The 20,502-nt window shown below is 43.6% G+C and overlaps 1 protein-coding gene across 1 annotated transcript in view; it reads left to right on the top strand.

The window, feature by feature from the left end:
* Positions 1-13,383, top strand: part of STAU2 (staufen double-stranded RNA binding protein 2) — a gene marked incomplete in the record, with an annotated part of 473,555 nt that extends 460,172 nt beyond the window's left edge. Inside the window, 1 exon segment of the mRNA XM_077492880.1 lies at positions 12,188-13,383. Within this exon segment, the coding sequence (XP_077349006.1) occupies positions 12,188-12,281 (94 nt within the window).
* Positions 13,384-20,502: the final 7,119 nt, after the last annotated feature.

Here is a 20,502-nt window from a genome sequence, read left to right as displayed (position 1 = left end):
GCCCATCCATTATGACCAGTTGCTGCTTCCGTTCTTTCCAGCGGAGAAGAACCAACAATATGAAGTATTCATCATACAACCTGACTGTGGAAAACATGTATCTTAATCGTACAGGACACAGGGCTTTTATTCAAAGACCATAGGGTTATATGTAGGGGATTGGACGCTGGCAAAAAACTTGCTAGTGTACGGTCACATAACCTCACCCACTTCACTAGACTCCAGTTTTTTGTCCTTAGATATTGGACCTCTTTTGAACAAGTTTTTTCTTTTTAACCAATCATTTTCCTTCTGACATTTCTATCAACATTTTACTGTGCTATCTAGCCGTTACTGGATTGATGCATAGCGATGTTATGTCTTGGGGACCAGAACCACTGTGTGGGACTGACCTGTAAAGTTTGCTTCCGGCACTTGATCCAGTATTAGGTTCTCACCTTGGCGCAAAGTGGCTAGTTAGCCACAGGGTGCTATACAGGGCCAGGGTTGTGGTCCATCTTTATGGTTCCCAGACCCATTTGGTGTTTTACCCACTATGATGGGCAAAGCCTGGACCCAGCAGGCTAGCAGGCCCAGCAATGTACATAAGGTAAGGCAGGGTTTTCTGTATTTTGGACCAGTTCCTGGCTAATAGAAAACCTGCAGTACTTTGCACACAATATGCCTATGACTAAAAAGGAATAGGGGTCTATACATTTTATTGTGTTACTCTTTTAATTGTCTCTTTTCAATCTCATAAGACATTTTAAATTTGGAGTTTCTTTCCCCCATTCTGACTTAGTCTCAGGATGACATGTCCCCCTACTACTGTACTTCTGCTCATCATTTCTACCAAAAACTTACACAGCACATTGTTTAGCGTTACCTTCCGGTGCCTTCTGCTATAGAGAAACAGCCACAGGAACATCAGCGTTAAGCATTTTGCAAATCCTGCATTACAGATAAGCAAAAATACATTCCTTCTACACCCTGTTTCGTGAGTACCCCACTGGGGAGCCTCTCACTTTATCAATGGCAGATCAGAGGTGCAAGGGAGCTGGAACAAAGGTGCCAAATGTTCATTATTCAAGTGTTAGAACCTCCAAAATGTTTTGAGGATGAAATGAAAAAAAGGTATGGGGACGCAGATAGTGTAGCAAAAGCTGCAGAGGGTTTTCCAACCCTAGTCACCAGGTATGGCTTCTTGACAAAAGCTCTCAATTGTAAATACACCGATTAACGTGGTGCAAAGTTTTTGCCTATCAGCACCTGATTCTCCACAGCTAAAATGAGCCTGTGTGGACACTGAGGACTGCAAAATAAAGAAAAGCACTTTTACAATCAATGCACAGATTGAAACTGCGCTACAAGAGGATGAGCCCAAACTTGGAAATAAATTTACTTCTCTTAAGCCTTTTGACGAAATGTATTCCATGAAAAAGTAATGTAGGATAAATGGGCTGTTCTGCTAGTAAATCCTGCCATTGCAGTCCTAGAAAAAAAAAACACCTTACAGTTCCTATTGAGGATGTTCCCTCTTTTAACCACTTGTCCACCGGGCGAATTCCAGCACTCCTCTCCTACATGTAAAAATCATAATTTTTTTGCTAGAAAATTACTCAGAGCCCCCAAACATATATATATTAGGGATGCACCGAATGGGTTTTTTGGTGCCGAAAACCGAAACCGATACCGAAACAGCACCGATACCGAAAATGACTGTTTTTAAAAATATTTTTATACAGGAGGTGGTCAGAGACTGGCGACATGGTACAGGAGGTGGTCAGAGACTGGCGACATGGTACAGGAGGTGGTCAGAGACTGGCGACATGGTACAGGAGGTGGTCAGAGACTGGCGACATGGTACAGGAGGTGGTCAGAGACTGGCGACATGGTACAGGAGGTGGTCAGAGACTGGCGACATGGTGCAGGAGGTGGTCAGAGACTGGCGACATGGTGCAGGAGGTGGTCAGAGACTGGCGACATGGTGCAGGAGGTGGTCAGAGACTGGCGACATGGTGCAGGAGGTGGTCAGAGACTGGCGACATGGTACAGGAGGTGGTCAGAGACTGGCGACATGGTACAGGAGGTGGTCAGAGACTGGCGACATGGTACAGGAGGTGGTCAGAGACTGGCGACATGGTACAGCAGGTGGTCAGAGACTGGCGACATGGTACAGGAGGGGGTCAGAGACTGGCGACATGGTACAGCAGGTGGTCAGAGACTGGCGACATGGTTCAGGAGGTGGTCAGAGACTGGCGACATGGTACAGGAGGTGGTCAGAGACTGCATGCATGGTTCAGGAGGTGGTCAGTGACTGCATGCATGGTTCAGGAGGTGTCAGAGACTGCATGCATGGTTCAGGAGGTGGTCAGAGACTGCATGCATGGTTCAGGAGGTGGTCAGAGACTGCATGCATGGTTCAGGAGGTGGTCAGAGACTGCATGCATGGTTCAAGAGGTGGTCAGAGACTGCATGCATGGTACAGGAGGTGGTCAGAGACTGGCGACATGGTACAGGAGGTGGTCAGAGACTGGCGACATGGTACAGGAGGTGGTCAGAGACTGGCGACATGGTACAGGAGGTGGTCAGAGACTGGCGACATGGTACAGGAGGTGGTCAGAGACTGCATGCATGGTACAGGAGGTGGTCAGAGACTGGCGACATGGTGCAGGAGGTGGTCAGAGACTGGCGACATGGTACAGGAGGTGATCAGAGACTGGCGACATGGTACAGGAGGTGGTCAGAGACTGGTGACATGGTACAGGAGGTGGTCAGAGACTGGCAACATGGTACAGGAGGTGGTCAGAGACTGGCGACATGGTACAGGATGTAGTCAGAGACTGGCGACATGGTACAGCAGGTGGTCAGAGACTGCATGCATGGTTCAGGAGGTGGTCAGAGACTGCATGCATGGTTCAGGAGGTGGTCAGAGACTGCATGCATGGTTCAGGAGGTGGTCAGAGACTGCATGCATGGTTCAGGAGGTGGTCAGAGACTGCATGCATGGTTCAGGAGGTGGTCAGAGACTGCATGCATGGTTCAGGAGGTGGTCAGAGACTGCATGCATGGTTCAAGAGGTGGTCAGAGACTGGCGACATGGTACAGGAGGTGGTCAGAGACTGGCGACATGGTACAGGAGGTGGTCAGAGACTGGCGACATGGTACAGGAGGTGGTCAGAGACTGGCGACATGGTACAGGAGGTGGTCAGAGACTGCATGCATGGTACAGGAGGTGGTCAGAGACTGGCGACATGGTACAGGAGGTGGTCAGAGACTGGCGATATGGTACAGGAGGTGGTCAGAGACTGCATGCATGGTTCAGGAGGTGGTCAGAGACTGCATGCATGGTTCAGGAGGTGGTCAGAGACTGCATGCATGGTTCAGGAGGTGGTCAGAGACTAGGGACATGGTACAGGAGGTGGTCAGAGACTGCTGGCATGGATCAGGAGGTGGTCAGAGACTGGCGACATGGTACAGGAGGTGGTCAGAGACTGCATGCATGGTACAGGAGGTGGTCAGAGACTGGCGACATGGTACAGGAGGTGGTCAGAGACTGCATGCATGGTACAGGAGGTGGTCAGAGACTGGGGACATGGTACAGGAGATGGTCAGAGACTGGGGACATGGTACAGGAGATGGTCAGAGACAGGGGATACGGTATAGGAGATGGTCAGACTGGGGACATGGTACAGGAGATGGTCAGAGACTGGGGACGTGGTACAGGAGATGGTCAGAGACAGAGGACGTGGTACAGGAGATGGTCAGAGACTGGGGACATGGTACAGAAGATGGTCAGACTGGGGACATGGTAAAGGAGATGGTCAGAGACAGAGGACATGGTACAGGAGGCATCCCCCATTGCAGCCAGTATGCCTGTGCCCCATTGCAGCCAGTGTGCCCCATTGCAGTCAGTGGGCCCCATTTTGCAGCCAGTGTGCCCCATTTTTACAGGCAGTGTGCCCCATTTTTACAGGCAGTGTGTCCCATTTTTACAGGCAGTGTGTCCCATTTTGCAGCCAGTGTGTCCCATTTTGCAGCCAATGTGTCCCATTTTGCAGCCAGTGTGTCCCATTTTGCAGCCAGCCTGTGCAGGGAAGAGAGCCGCCTCCGTCGCCTGTTTGATCACAGCGCCGGGAACATCACAGCTTTCATTTCAATAGCTGTGTGTTCCCGGCCGCGCGCCGTCACACGCAGCCCCTCCCCCTCGTCCGGGCACTTTGATAGACAGATCATCCGTCCAATCCTGCGGATGATCTGTCTATCTAAGTGCCCGGACAAGGGGGAGGGGCTGCGTGTGACGGCGCGCGGCCGGGAACACACAGCTATTGAAATGAAAGCTGTGATGTTCCCGGCGCTGTGATCAAACAGGCGGCGTAGGCGGCTCTCCTGCGCTATGCACCCCCCATGATGGGCATCACCAGGGGTGGAGGCGGAGCCCCGACCCCACCCAGGCCACGCCCCATTTTCGGCTCCATTATCGGCCGTTTTTCTCTTTCGGCAAATTGCCGAAAAGGGCATTTTCGGCCAATATGTTTCGGCGGCCGAAATTTCGGTGCATCACTAATATATATATATATATATTTTTTTTTAAGCAGAGACCCTGGGAAATAACATGGCAGTCATTGCGACTTTTCTTGTCACGCGGTATTTGCGTAGCAATTTTTGAAACGCAATTTTTTTGGAAATAAAAATACTACCATGAATAAAAAAAAAAAAGTTAGCCCAGTTTTTTTGTATAATGTGACAGAAGATATGCCGAGTAAATAGATACCTAACACGGCACACTTTAAAATTGCGCACACTTGCGCCAAACTCCAGTACTAAAAGTGTGTGGCGCTTTCAATTTTTTTACAGGTTACATGTTTAGAGTTACAGTGGAGGTCTAGTGCTAGAATTATTGCTCACGTTCTAACACCCATGGTGATGCCTCACATGTGTGATTTTAACGTTGTTAACAGGCGCGACCTATGTATGTGCTCGCTTCTGCGTGCATGCGAGCACGCGGGGACAGGGGCACTTTAGGTTTTTTTCTTTATTGTTTATTTTATTTATTTTTTATTTTATTTTTTTACAGTTTCCCTTTAAAAATACATTTTTGATCACTTTTGTTCCTATTACAAGGGATGTAAACATCCCTTGTAATAGGAATAGTGAGTGACAGGTCCTCTTTATCCACATCTCTCTTCTAGGCAGGAGAGGCTGAGATCAAAAATACATTTCACGATTCCAGCCTTTTCTACCGACTCCCAGCTTTGTCATAGATATCTGTCCCTCGGAAATTTCTATGGCTAACTTCTGCCGGCGGTGGATTCTGGTGCTTCTCCCGGGTCACTCGGCGACTCGGGAGAAGCACCAGAGGGTGGCGGGAGGGGACGTCCCTGCTAAACAGCTGGTATTATTGTTCTTATGGTGAAGGGAATAGCCAGCAGAAAAGATTGATATCTGAATGATGTCTGAGGCAAATGGTTAAGGATTTTCATGATGGGCATTTTGAAGCCCTCCTAAATGCCTCCTTTGCCAGTCCTCCAGCTGGCAATTGCTGCTATGTTTATTTATTACACTGTTGTTTACTGGACAAGACAAAGCAATAGAGACCATCAATGATGACCCCATTCTCTTAAAACAATTGCAGCTGATGCCCTCAGCCTTTTTTTTATGTTGATACTGAAGAACAGTCTCTTTCTCAACCAGAGTTTTTCCAGATGTAGCTAGGGGTTCCGCCACTGACAACAATTATCTTTTAGATGTCTGTAAAGGGGAATTCTTCCTAATGAGCACAAATGTAAATTATGCTAATCCCAGTGACCATTATTATTATTATACAGGATTTATATAGCACTGACAGTTTACTCAGCCCTTTACAACATTAGGGCAGCATTACAATACAATACAATTCAAGACAGGGGGAATCAGAGAGCCCTGCTCATTAGAGCTTACAATCTAGGAAGGAGGGTCAAGTTATACAAAAGGGTAATAGATGTGGAGGATGAGCTAATGGAGAAAATAGTGCAGTTTTTAGATGGAGGCAGGATAGGCTTCTCTGAAGAGGAAAGTTTTCAGGGATCGCCTAAAAGTGGATACATTTGGAGATATTCTGACAGATTGGGGTAGTGAATTCCAGAGGATGGGTGAGGCTCGGGGGAAGTCCTGGAGGCGGATATGGGAGGAGGTGATGAGGGAGCTAGAGAGCAGGAGGTCTTGGGAGGAACGAAGTGGGCGATTAGGTTGGTATTTTGAGACTAGGCTAGTGATGTAGCTGGGGGCAGAATTGTGGATGGCTTTGTAAGTAAGTGTTAGTATTTTGAATTTAATTCATTGGGCAAGTGGCAGCCTATAGAGGGATTGGCAGAAAGGGGTAGCAGACACTGTGCAGTTTGTAAGGTGGATGAGTCTGGCAGCAGCATTCATGATGGACTGAAGTGGGGTTAGTCTATTTAAAGGTAAGCTAATGAATTGGGAATTGCAGTAGTCAAGGCGAGAGACAACCAGGGAGTGAATCAGGAGCTTTGTGGTTTCATTAGTTAGAAAGGGACATCGTTTAGAGATGTTTCGGAGGTTGAGGTGGCAAGCTTTGGGAAGTGATTGGATGTGGGGCCGAAAGGAGAGTTCAGAGTCCAGGATAACACCTAGCATGCTGACATGTGGGGATGGGTGGATGGTTGTGCCATTGCTCTTGACAGAGAAGTCAGGGGAAGAGGCATGTGGGGGAGCAATTATTATGAGTTCTGTTTTGGACAAGTTGAGTTTGAGGAGGTGTTGTGACATCCATACAGATATGTCTGTTAGTAAGTTAGTGATGCGTGAGGAGACTGATGGAGTGAGTTGAGGGGTGGAGAGATAGATTTGTGTGTCGTCAGCTTAGAAATGATATTGAAAGCCGTGAGAGGCTGACCCAGGGAAGAGGTATAGATTGAAAATAAAAGAGGTTCAAGAACAAAACCTTGGGGGACTCCGACAGAGAAGGGAGGAGGAGTGGAGGAAGTAGATTTGTAAGTGACCATTACACTAATGTTCTGTGAACTGTAGATATAGAAATTATTTGCAGGGGTTTCCTGAGCCCAGAAAGTTTTTAAAGGGTTCCCATGTTAAAAAGATTAAGAATTTCTGCTCTAGAAAATGTAATTTGCCAAGTCTCTAGTATGTCTATTATCTGTATGCCTATGGACAGAATGATGTGCTTTGGTCTGCTAAACCTGCTTGTAAGAGGTTCCTTATATGCATGGCCTTTGGTGGTGAATGCCTATTTGGGGAATCCCTTGATAAATTAATCAAGAGAGCCACTGAGTGAAAAGTGCGCCTACACAGTAAGTAAAAGCCTAAGTGTCCTACTCTTAGAGGTACTACCTCAACTCAGGGGAAGGCATCTTTTTGTCTTCCCAGGCATCAACCTCAAAATCGAGGCTTAAAGAGGCGATCTGCCCACCCCTGCAAAAATTACATACTGCAGCTGCTAACTTTTAATAATAGAAAATGTACCTGTTCTGGATTCCAGCAATGCCCCCAGGTCAGCGAGACACCTCTGCGCTCTCCTACTGACCTGGCGGCAGGGGAGGCAGCAGAGCTGTGGCGTAATGCACTGTGGCCCGGACTCCCAGAAGTAGGGACAGGAAACCTGTCAAAGCACGGTATCTTCTCCCTCGGAAAGGGGCCAAATGTGGAGGGAGGAGACAAATGAGCGGAAGTTCCACTTTTGGGTGGAACTCCACTTTAATACTTTAATCACAAGTCTTGAACACCTAGGTCCACCAAGCCTGCCCAAAAGCCTGCTCATGATGAAGGGGTGCACCCACTCCTCAGAGTGGAGAGATGTTTGTTAGTGTTTGTATCTGAATCCAAGATGTCCAATCTGTCAAAGGAATTCAAAATAGAATTTCGATCTCTGACCCTCCTTGCATTTTACCCTCTGATATGCCTGTGTCCACTTAAAAAAAAAAAAACAAGCAGATTTACTGGTTGCCTTGTGCCAACTTAAGTCACAGGGAATGATTGTACCAGTTCTGCAGCAGAAAGGTTCAGAGGTTTTTAATAAACCTGATCAGTCCCCAAACCAAACAGGTGTTAAATTCTCTAAGTAGATTTCTTCATGTAGCAAAGTTCTGTAATGAATCAGCAAGATCTGTCATTACTTCTCTCGGAGGATAATTTCTGGTATCAGAAGACATACAAGTTGCCTAGCTGCACATCTTCCTCTTCCCTTCATATCAATGCTTTGTGTGTTGCTATGGAAGACCAACACATCCAGTTTGTTGCACTACCATTTAGGCTCTCCTCTGCACCCTAAGTGTTTACAAAAGTCCTCTACTTCCTGCTCTTCTGCAAAACCATGGCCTTCATGTTACAACCTTGTCTGCTTATGTTCAGACTAATCAGTTTCTTTAAACTTTCAGCTGGAGCAGGTAATCAACTTCCCAATTTCTGCCCTCCAGCCCTCATACTGTCTGGAGGACCGGAGTCTAATCTTGGACACAGCCCAGGCCAGAATTTTTCTTTCTCCAGAAGAGATTGCCTCTTTAAGATCCTATCCTTGGTATGGGCAATTTGCAGACAAACCTTCTTAAGCCACCAGCTCCTAGACCCAGGGTGTAGTGTCTGCACCCTGAGATCTTCCAGAATCTCTGTCAAAGATGTGGAAACCAGATGTGGACATCCTGGCCTCCAGTGTCAACAACAAACTGAACTGATATGAAGTCAAGACCAGGCATCATCTAGCCTTTGTAGTGGATGCCCTGGTGTTTCTTGGACTCCATTTAGGCTGATATTGTATATGCCTTCCCTCTAATAACGATTCTTCCTTTGCTGCTGTGCAAGATAGAAGTAGAAAGGGTTCCAGTGATCCTCATTGCACTGAATTGGTCAAAAAGGATGCAGTACACAGATATACAGACTCCTAGGGGGCAAGTCTTGGCCTCCTCCAAACCAATCAGACTTTTGGCACAGGGCCCCCATTCCACCCTGCTTCTCAGTCACTGGTTTTAATGACTTGAAAGGGATAGTGGGATCTCTGACTTGGTTATCTCCACCTTATCAGAGCAAGGAAAAATCTTCCTCCAACAAAATCTATCATCACACATAAAAGGCTCCCTATGCCTGGTGTAAGAACAGACAACTGAGTCCCAAGGAATACACTGATGTATATCATTCTTCAAACTGCTCTTGACTAGCATCTGACCCTTAAGGGACAGGTTTCTGCATTATCCATTCTCTCAGAGAAACCTTTCACTTTGCAGTCCCTAATCAAGATTTTTTTCAGGGAGTTGCTCATATAAACCCCCCAATTTGACCCCCTGTTTTGCATTGAGGTCTCAACCTAGTGCTTTCTGTACTTCAGAGACCCCCCCCCCTCTTTGAGCCATTATGTCTGTTAGGCATGTGTCTGAACTGGTAGCCCCTTCAGAAAAAAAATGTTTACTTGTCTTGCAGAAAGTCAGTTTTTTTTTAAACCAAGACCTGCTTTTTTACCCAAGGTGGTCTCCCCTCTCCACCTTAATAAAGATATCGTCCTCCCTTCTCCTTGTCCTGCTCCAAAGCATGCAAAGGAAATTTCTCTACACTGCTTGGAGGTTGTTGGGGCTCTCAACGTTTACCTGGCAGCCACAGCTTCTGTTTTCTAGAGTCCCTTTTTGTCCTGCCTACAGGCTCCTGTAGAGGGCATCCTGCCTCCCTCTCCACCAGTTCCAGGTGGATGAGGTAACTTATTTCCAGGGCCACACCCTTAAGGAAGGGGTTCATTCCTTTCTCTGTCAGAGCTAATCCCCCCGTATGTCTTTTGGTATATTTTTAAGCTGTTCAGCATCAAACATCTGTAGCCAAGATTTGCAAGGCCACCTACCTACCTGGTTCTGTTTACATTTTTTACTGGATTTTTACCATGTGGATGTTTAGACTTTGTCTGATGTGTGCTTTGACCACAAGATGCTTCAAATTGTCATGTGAGTGTCCTTAATTTTCTGACTGAAGTTCTACTTTAAAGAACCTGAGTCCTGCTAGATCACTTTAGGCTGGTCCCTTTTGCAGGTATAGCTATGTAAAACATTAAAAATAAGTGCCTATACTGTTTAAAATCCAGTAATACACGGTCTAACACTGCTCTGCACATGCTCAGTTGCTCTCTATTTTTAGGCACAGTGCCGAATTTGTGGAGGCCGATATGCTGACAGCCTAAAGATTTACTGCTGTTCATTTACAGCGCACACTTATTTTGGTTGTAGTATTATTGTAGAATTTGTTTCTTGCTAATGAACATTATTTTCATCAAGTTGTTATGGGTAAAGTTCCACTTTACCCTTGTTTTTCGAGGGCCTGCTGGCAGTTATGTTTGTTTGGGAACATCCCATGTTTGCCTGTTGGCAATTCTGTTTATTGCTTGGAAACATTCCGTGTCTATGAATACACCCCCTGTTTCCTGTACTGCACAATTAAGATATATTGACTTCCAAATTCCTTATCTTGGAGTGCAGTATAGGACACAGGCGCCATCCGCTCTGTCTTCTGTGGTCAATCCTTATTGCTTGCATAAAATCTGGAGCCTCAAGGAATGGGTGTAGTCATACGAGCTTGCACTAAGGGTTGCCCTAGCAAGTTTTTTTTGCCTGTGTCCAATCACCTGAAGGAAGCCTACATAATTTTATATATATATATATATATATATACCCTTTGGTTTATCAATACAGGCCCTGGGTCCTGTACAGGTATACCCCGCTTAACGTACACTCTCGAGTACAGTCATACCCGCGAGTGTATGTAAAGTGGCTCGCAAACTAAAGCTGCAGCTGACTAATCCATGCTCGGATATTTGGAAACACACTCTACTAAGTGTGAGTCAGCTATATGCCAAGATAACACTATCTACAGCTGTCACAGTTACTGGCGAGGAATTTATGTGCATAGGAAGGCTATACAGTAGAGCTATCGGCCGGGAAGAATGATGCTGAGGGGTGTTACTACCCCTGCCTGAGAACTTTATTTCCATTGGTCTGGTCAGCTGTTAAAGCCTAGCATTTGTGCCATTCTCTTGTGTTTACTGTACAGTATTATGAACTTCACTCCCTTTTTTTATTTTTTATTTTTTTTTATTTTTTTTTATTGTGCTGAGTTCTCTACCATTTAATAACCAATGGCATTTTATACAATTGTATGTGTAAAATAATTGTTACCGCACCGCGAATTTTGAGTATGCATAAGAAAGGCTAGAATCTATGAGTCAATCTATACATATTCTGAAATAAATCAACTGAGAGCTATATCCTCACATTTATGTACCCAACGATACTATTATTACTATTATGTAGAAAAAAAATTGTGTTTGTCCACCCACTGTTTATTTTTTACAAGACAATGATACTATTGGGTGTATTTTAAAAAAAAATGCAGAACTATACAACCTGTAAAGCTGCATATGCATTTGGTCTATGCATATGGGGCAAAATTCAATTTCCTCTCCAGGTCGAATGTGCGAACAGGAAAAATACTGCATTATGGCCACAAGATGGAGTTGATAATCAAAGTAAATAAGTATTATTTTCGTATTATCATCATTTGCAACTTGTGGCCATAATGTAGTATTTCACTTATTTGACCTGAAGAGAGAATAACCTAATAATATTTGATTTTGTCCCATTTGTACAGAACAAATGTGCATGCAGTTTTAAAGGATGAATAGCTCTACAAATGTTTTAATAAAAAAACATCCTTGTGTATCTTTGACATTAACTGTATATAAATTAGTATATATTTGTCAAAATGTTTGTTGTATAATATATATAAGAACTGTTTTGCTTATATATATATATATATATATATATATATATATATATATATATATATATATATATATATATAGTTGATAAACTAATTTATCAGAAAACAAAACTAGGTGAGAGATCTAACAAGCATTCAACTTTCATGTCTGCACTTCATTAAACTAATTGCAGAGGATGTAGAGATAATTGCCTTGGAAATTAAATGTGACATGGGCAGACATGACAATAGATTGGGTAGCTTTTTAAGTTCTTAACAGTGCTTCCATCAGAGCGATCCTGGCATGATCTCATCATCATGTTATCTGAACATAAATATTGTTGTTTCACTTCAAAATGTCATCGGTGAGGTCGACCTTTGAGTCTTCCCCGGCCATCTGCTAATAAACATGTCTTGAGATGTGCAGGCCTAGACCCTAAAGCCTCTTGTCAATGTATTAATCTTTCAGACAAGCCAAGCATCGTGGAGAGAAGTCAGACACTACGCAGGCTAACTCAGGCACCACTGCTCAGGACTGCAAGGATCCAAAGGCCATCGTCTAGGAGCTTTGCGGCGGCGGCCACTGCATCCTTATAAACCTGTCAACACGCAATAGGGTGTACGTGTACAAGGAAACGAATCACTAATACCATTAAACAAGTCTTATGTGAAGACAACGCTATCCTAAAGCAAGAGATAATATTGAGTACTGTTTATACAAAGAGGGGACTTATATTAGCGTAAAGCACTTCCCCTGCAATCTGAGACCACATTTTTAATTTAATGGCTTTAAAACAGCAGAAACCTGATCTTATTAGTGCTTCAACTTAGAGTTTATTAGCAAAAGTGTTAAGAGAACAGAAACTAAACTCCAACCAGCTAAGCTCTTCAAAACAAAAAAAAAAAACAAAAAAAATGAAAAAGAAAAAATTTAAGAAAATCACATTGGTTAGCGGTTTAGTGTTCCGTTTTACTGGTATTACCATTTTTTATTTTTCGTTTTGTTTTAGTAAATGCTTTGATATTTTAAAACTTAACCAATGACAGTGCTTAGTGCTTGTGAAAGTTGTAGTTGTTGTCTTCATATATAGTCACGGCTTATCTTTTCTGGAGCGAAATTGCAGTCTTCACTCTATCCATTACAGCATTTAGCAGAAGATCCAGACTAACCAATTGTATCATGCCCGACATTTGCTTAAAAACATGAGCTGATGTTTGTAGCATTGAGTCACAGTGTGCCCAAGATTCTGCAGTTTAGATCCAACCCACCCTCGATTAATAGTAAGCAGAAAAATCTTGTTTTTAATTTGGGTTTTTAATTATTTTTAGGATTTCTTTTTCTCCCTTTCTCCTGCCCTCCACGCTGTTGTGTGACGAACATTTACACCCATTGTGTTGTAATGACTCACAGTTACATCAACTGAGTGTTTTTAATACCTGCATTCTGCGCTCTTGACATTGACTAGCCCAGAGATGAAAAGCATGTAACACTGACCACAAAGCGGTATTATGAGTTAACATTTCTATGGCTGGATAGACACTGTCTGTATGGCAAAAGAGAGTTCTTCTTCTGTTTTGGTTTTGTTTTTCGACCTGTGTACCATCACGTTTTGAGACAGTGTGATATGGCCAAATGCAGTAAAACCACATCAGTTCATGTGTAAACCGCCTCTGACTGTTTACTTGTCAAAGTATAAGAAATGGATTTGTTTCATGTATACTGTATGTTGCTTGTTTTAGGGTTTATACTCCATAAGTTTTTTTTTTTTTCTTGAGTATTCTGTTTTAAGATGGAAAAGCACACAGGTGTAAAGCAGAGGTGCGACAGCTCCATGAATGTTGAAATAAAAAACAATGGTATTGGAGGTTTACAAAGACCTGCACGTAGTTATTTAATGCAGAACACCCTCAGTTTGTACACAATACACCATAAACATAGTTAATATAAAATATCCCCTGCTAAAAATAAAATGATCTGTACTACTGAGCTTGCACATAAACAAAATGTGTGCCTAGGAAAAATCTTAATCTGCACAAATATTGAAAGAAGATCCTGATTGTCATGATAATAGTACTGCCATTTCAGAGGTACCATGTGCCATTGAGAATAGGAAAATAAAAGCTGCCTTTAAAAAATGTCTAGAACATTTACACATTGTTTCTTCACAACCACAGCTTATGGGTTCCTTTGTGCCACTTCCTTGAGCTTCAGTTAGCACACACTCATAACTTCAAAGAAAGTCCTCCTGTTCCCCCTTCTTGAGACTACATGTCTCATAATTCAATGCAAAAACTGCGCATGTGTGCTTCTATTAGTCCTCCCTGGCTGCTTGTGTATGTCAACACATATAGCATCAAAGCATTGGATTGGAGCCTCTCACTCTCAGGTAAGGGTGGCTCAATATAATCAGAAAAGCAACTGAGCTACCTGAAATCCAGGAACCTGGATTAGTGATTTTTGGACAAGTTCAGCTAAGAACAAGGCAAGACTTAAAAAAAAATAAGCAAGGTAAGTAGTGAGGTAAGCTGCTATAATTAAGTTAAAAATGTTATGGTTTATTAATGCTTAAAGGTTGGTCTTTCATTCAGTGAACTGGAACACTTAAACAGAAAAATTAGACCTCAGCCTCAGTAGCCACATAATTCTTCCAGGTCATTGACTCAGAGTTGACATGGCACCCAAGAATAAGCATTTTTAGATTTTATTTTGGATTCTTCAATCAACTCCTTAGTGTCTTCTAACACAACAATATAAAAAAGTAAACCTGGATCTGTACAACCACTGTAAAACCTTACCCTATTTCCCCTAAAATAAGACCTAGTGTGATTGTCGGTGATAGCTGCAATAAAAGCCCTACCCCCCAAATAAGCCCTAGTTAAAGTCCTTGTAGGTCTTCTTTTCAGGGTAGGGCTTATTTTTGAGGAAAGAGAGTAGGGCTTATTTGGGTGGTAGGGCTTATATTGCAGCCAACACCGACAATCACGCTAGGTCTTATTTTAGGGGAAACAGGGTAGGAGCCATACTGGACCCTACGCCATGGGGGTGGCCTGTAATGTTGCTTCAGATCCTGCTTAGATGCTTACCTCAGCAATGCGTGCAACCCATATAGTTAGCCATAGGGTGCCATACTGGTCCAGGGCACTGGCTATCCCTATGGAACCCAGACCCTGAAGACCCCTTCTGGAGTTTGCCCACCAAGAAGGTTGAAGCCTGGACCCTATTTAGGGACCAGCGACATGGACATATAAATCAAGTTCACCTTGTGTTAGACCAATATTGTAGCCTCATTTATTACAGGTTTCCAGACTAGTATTAATTTCCACATTAAACCTATCAAGAAACCAGGAATTGTGGTTAAAATAATTTCACATATGGAGTGCCAAATGTTAGAAACTTGGTGGTAAAATTTCAAGCAATCAAAGCTAAGTCTCAGGTGGATGACTAGGTGTTGCATCACACCACAGATCACACTATTACCACCTCTTCACCTAAAGCATTTTATATAGTACTCAGGCACTACCTACTTCTACCCTTGTTTCTCCAAATTCTAACTTAACTGCTCCACAAAATACAGCAAAAGATCAAACCAGTGATTCTCATTGCACCAAACTCTCAGGAGAACCATCCTTTCTGTCTCTGCGCACCCTGTTTCATCCTGCTTTTTAGTCCCAGGCTTTAACGGCTTTTATGTTGAAACCCAGGTCTCAAGGGACAAAGGTGTAATTTCCACATAGCTCAAAGCCAGAAAAGCCACTTCTACAATATTTATTTTTGTTCTGGAAATCCTTCTTTGCCTAATGTGAACACGGGCACTTCAATCAGAAATGTATCTGTGCCTTGCATTCTGGCCTTACTAAAATCAGGACTGGAATTTGGCCCTAAGTACTGTTAATGGACAGGTTTGTGCCTTACCCATTTTGTGCCAAAAACTTCTGGCTTTATGTTTCCTTGTAAACACCTTTTCAGGGTTTCTCTCGGATTAGACTACCCTTACAGCACTCTTTGCTTCTTCGAGATCTTAATTTGGTTCTCTCAGCTCCACAAAAAACACCCTTTGAACCCATCTGTGAACTCTCTGGATGCCCTTTTCTGCAAAGTGGCCTTCTTCATGGCTATTCCATCTGTCAGATGGGTTTCTGAACTAGCTGTGTTCTCTTTTAAGGAGCCGTATCATTAGGGAATTGCAAAGAACATCATGCTTCAAAAGCCACTATTACCAGGTGGATAAGATAACTCATCTCAAGATTGTACACTTTAAAGGATAAAACACTCTTCTGTGCTCACTCTACCAGATCGATGGGTGTTTCCTGGACATTCTGACATCAAGCCTCTTTTACCCCACTTTACAAAACCACCACCTAGTCTTCGGTTCATACCTTCACCAAGTTCTACCAGGTGGACATCCAAGCTTCTATGGATGCAGCTTTTGGCACAGGGTTTTTGCAGCAGTACTTTGAATTGGGTCCCCTGACCCTAGTTATCGTTTAGCATGTTGGCACAGTTCTGTTTGCCTTGCTGCACACTGTTCTTACTCATTGCTTGGGAATGTTCCAGGATCTGTGAATATCCAGCCTATGTCCTGTAATGTACAGTTAAGATGAGGAGTTTTGACTTGCCTGTAAATGTAATATCTTGCAGTACAGTACAGGACATAGGCCATCCTCCACTCTGTTCCAGTGTTACTCTGCATTGCTTGCTAAAAAACGGAGGTCTTATGAAGTGGGATAGAACTATATAGGGCCCAGGGGGTAGGTCCAGTAAAGCTTTTCAGTGTCCAATTAGCTGAAGGTATCATCCTATAACCCAGGGATCTATGAATATCCAGCATGTGTCTTGTACTGTACTCCAAGACTTGGATTTACAGATATTTCAAAATCCCTCTTTTTTCAGTCTCTTCTACCCCAACATTTTTAGATCACTGTTCACCCAGTGTAAACGTGTTTTACAAACGCCTCAAAATTGCCTTCCAAAAACAACCTCATCTTGACCTATCATTATGTGTAAATGGTTTGCATTACTATATCAAAATAAAGTGAAAGAAGAAAACAAACCCTAAAAAACAGGATGTTGTTGTGTTAGGAGTAGTCAGCAATCATATCTGAAGCAGGGCATCCAAGAGAGATGTTTGAAGAAAACCAGACCAACACAAACTGATCCATCTCTAGGATAATGAGACACCCTCTACACAAAACTGTGTGCTGCAACTCCAACATAGGAACACTGGGAACCAAAAGCAGAGGCCTAAATAAATAGAAGATTGTATTCTTTAAAAAATCATTTTTTTTAACACAGCAAATATATGGGGCTTATTTACTAAAACTGGAGAGTGCAAAATCTGGTACAGCTCTGCATAATAACGAATCATCCTACAGTTTTTTTTTTTGTCAAAGCCTAATATAACAAGCTATAATTAGAGGCTAGTTGGCTACCAGATTTTGCACGCTCCAGTTTTAATAAATCAACCCCTATGTCTCTGAAATGTAGCTTTTCTTCCCGTAATCCCCTGTACAAAAGTAATGTGATTGTGCAGGAGGTACTTGTACTGTAAGACCATCAGAATTCATTTCACAGGAGCCTTCTTTAAGCAGAATGTATCTGCAGGTCTCACTTTCATCACATATCCTAAAAACAAAGTTTTTTTGTTCATTTTAGTATAGTGTGTGGATCTATGCAAATCATTACTTTGTCTTTGTGTTTTGAAATTGCAGATACAGTTTAGTATTATAAAGATGTTTAGACCAAACTGTATTTCAGCTTTGTTGGCAGCTGTGTGCAGCTTGGAATAAATGACTCCAGAATGACTATCTATACTATAAACCAGTGGTTCTGGATGTGCAGTTGGCCTTGGGTCATGAAGGAGTAATTTGCATGGCTATTCCCACTGTCCAGAATGGAGGGCTTCCTATTTTTGGGGTTTTGCCCAGATACACAGGTACATTCTGCTTTATTATGGGTCTACTCTGCTTCATACTGGCCCAGGGGTTCAGATAGTTCACAAAAGGCACAGATAGAGTCCCAGTACTATCAAAATGCTCTTTGTTAGTTCATGTAGCTGACAAGTAACACAGGAAGCTGCCAATGTGGACAGCGGTGTCACCTTCTTGACTGTGCTTTCTGTATTACAACTGTAGATGGCAAACAATGATTACAAACAATTTGGCATATACAGACATGGACAAATTTGTTGATACTATTACAGCTCATTGAAACAATACTCTTGTAAAGTGATGTAAATAAAAAGCAGACTCTCATGTACAGTATCTCACAGAAGTGAGTACACCCCTCACATTTTTGTAAATATTTTATTATACCTTTTCATGTGACAGCACTGAAGAAATTACACTTTGCTACAATGTAAAATTAGTGAGTGTACAGCTTGTACAGCAGTGTAAATTTGCTGTCCCCTCAAACACAACACACAGGCATTAACCACCTCGCGCCCGCCCTATGGCCGAATGACGGCCGTAGAGCAGGCGCGTTCGTCCGGGTGGTCGTCCCTGGACGTCCTGATGTTTACTTCCGCAATGCGCGCCGCCGCGGGCGCGCATCGCGGAAGTTCTGTGTTCGCCGTGTCCCCCGGGGACAGGCAAACACAGATTGCTGTAAACGGCCAATCACAGCGACTGTTTACAGCGTGATCGGCGTGTCCAATGGGAGATGATCTCATATGTAAACATATGAGATCATCTCTCAGCGCCGCTCTCCCTCCTCGCAGTGACAGTGTGAGAGGGGAGAGATGAACGGCTGCAGCGGCAGCCGTTCTGCCTGTAGTAAAAAAAAAAAAAAGTAATAAAATAAAAAGTGCCATCCTCCCCCAGCAGTGCCATCCTCCCCCAGCAGTGCCATCCGCCCCCAGCAGTGCCATCTGCCCCCAGCAGTGCCATCTGCCCCAGTGCCATCCACCCCAGTGCTACCTGCCCCCAGTGCCATCCACCCCAGTGCTACCTGCCCCCAGTGCCATCCACCCCAGTGCTACCTGCCCCCAGTGCCATCCACCCCAGTGCTACCTGCCCCCAGTGCCATCCACCCCAGTGCTACCTGCCCCCAGTGCTACCTGTTGTCAGTGCCACCTGTCGTCAGTGCCACGTGTCATCAATGCCACATAGTGCCATCTGTCATCAGTGCCACGTATCAGTGCCATTTGTCATCAGTGCCACCTGTCAGTGTCACGTGCCATCTGTTGTCAGTGTCACGTGTCATCAATGCCACTTATCAGTGCCATCTGTCATCAGTGTCACGCGTCATCGGTGCCATGTATTAGTGGCATCTGTCATCGGTGGCACGTATTAGTGCCACGTATTAGTGCCATCTGTCTTCAGTGTCACGTATTAGTGCCACGTGTCTTCAGTGCCACGTATTAGTGCTACGTGTCTTCAGTGCCACGTATTAGTGCCACGTGTCATCAGTAACACATATGAGTGCCATCTGTCATCAGTGCCACATATTAGTGCCATCTGTCATCAGTTCCACCTGTCATCAGTGCCACGTATAAGTGTCATCATTGCCACGTATCAGTGCCATCTGTCATCAGTGTCACGTGTCATTGTCCTGGTGCTTTAAAGTGTAATAAATAGTCAACAAGTTAGATGTGTAATTTATGTTCCTAGAACACATGATGGCGCTACCTGCATGTTGGGCCTCTCTATGTGGCCAGGCTGTGAAAAAGTCACACACATGTGGTATTGTAATACTCAGGAGGAGTAGCAGAATTTTTTGGGGGGTATCATTTGTGGTATACACATGCCACGTGAGAGAAATAACCTATTACAATGACAATTTTGTGGAGAAAAAAAAAATGAAAAATCTTAATTTTGCAAAGAATTGTGGGAAAAAATGACAACATCAAAAAGCTCACTATGCCTCTTACTAAATACCTTGGAATGTCTACTTTCCAAAAAGGGGTCATTTGGGGGGTATTTGTACTTTCCTGACTTGTTCGGGTCACAAGAAGCGAGATAGGCCACCAGTACATCAGATGTGATCAATTTTGTGCGATTCGCACCACACCTTGTAGACTCTCTAACTTTCACAAAGACCAAATAATATCCACTAATTTGGGTTATTTTTACCAAAGATATGTAGCAGTATAAATTGTGGCCAAAATTTATGAAGAAAAATTAATAATTTGCATAATTCTGTCACAGAAACAAAGAAATATGCGTTTTTTTTTCAACATTTTCGGTCTTTTTTCATTTATAGCGCAAAAAATAAAAACCCCAGAGGTGATCAAATACCACCAAAAGAAAGCTCTATTTGTGGGAAAAAAAGGACAAAAAATTCATTTGGGTACAGTGTTGCATGACTGAGTAATTGTCATTCAAATTGTGAGAGCACCGAAAGCTGAAAATTGGTCTGGGCAGGAAGGGTGTTTAAGTGGCCAGTAAGCAAGTGGTTGATATCTAAACCGCTGGCAACAAAAATGAGTACACCCCTACAAGTTAAAATGTCCAAATTGGGCCCAAAGTGTCAATATTTTGTGTGGCCACCATTATTTTCCAGCACTGCTTTAACCCTCTTGGGCATGGAGTTCACCAGAGCATCACAGGTTGCCACTAAAGTCCTCTTCCACTCCTCCATGACGACATCACAGAGCTGGTGGATGTTGGAGACCTTGCGCTTCTCCACCTTCCATTTGAGTATGCCCCACAGATGCTCAGTAGGGTTAAGGTCTGGAGACATGCTTGGCCAGTTCATCACCTTCAGCTTCTTTAGCAAGGCAGTGGTCATCTTGGAGGTGTGTTTGGGGTCATTATCATGTTGGAATACTGCCCTGCGGCCCAGTC

This window comes from Lithobates pipiens, unplaced genomic scaffold (genome assembly GCF_037356315.1).
Source record: "Lithobates pipiens isolate NorthernLeopardFrog02 unplaced genomic scaffold, aLitPip1_a1.2 Scaffold_19, whole genome shotgun sequence".
In the NCBI taxonomy this organism is placed as follows: Eukaryota; Metazoa; Chordata; class Amphibia; order Anura; family Ranidae; genus Lithobates; species Lithobates pipiens.
Note: the sequence above shows the minus strand (reverse complement) of the source record. Positions and strands in the feature narration are given on the sequence as shown.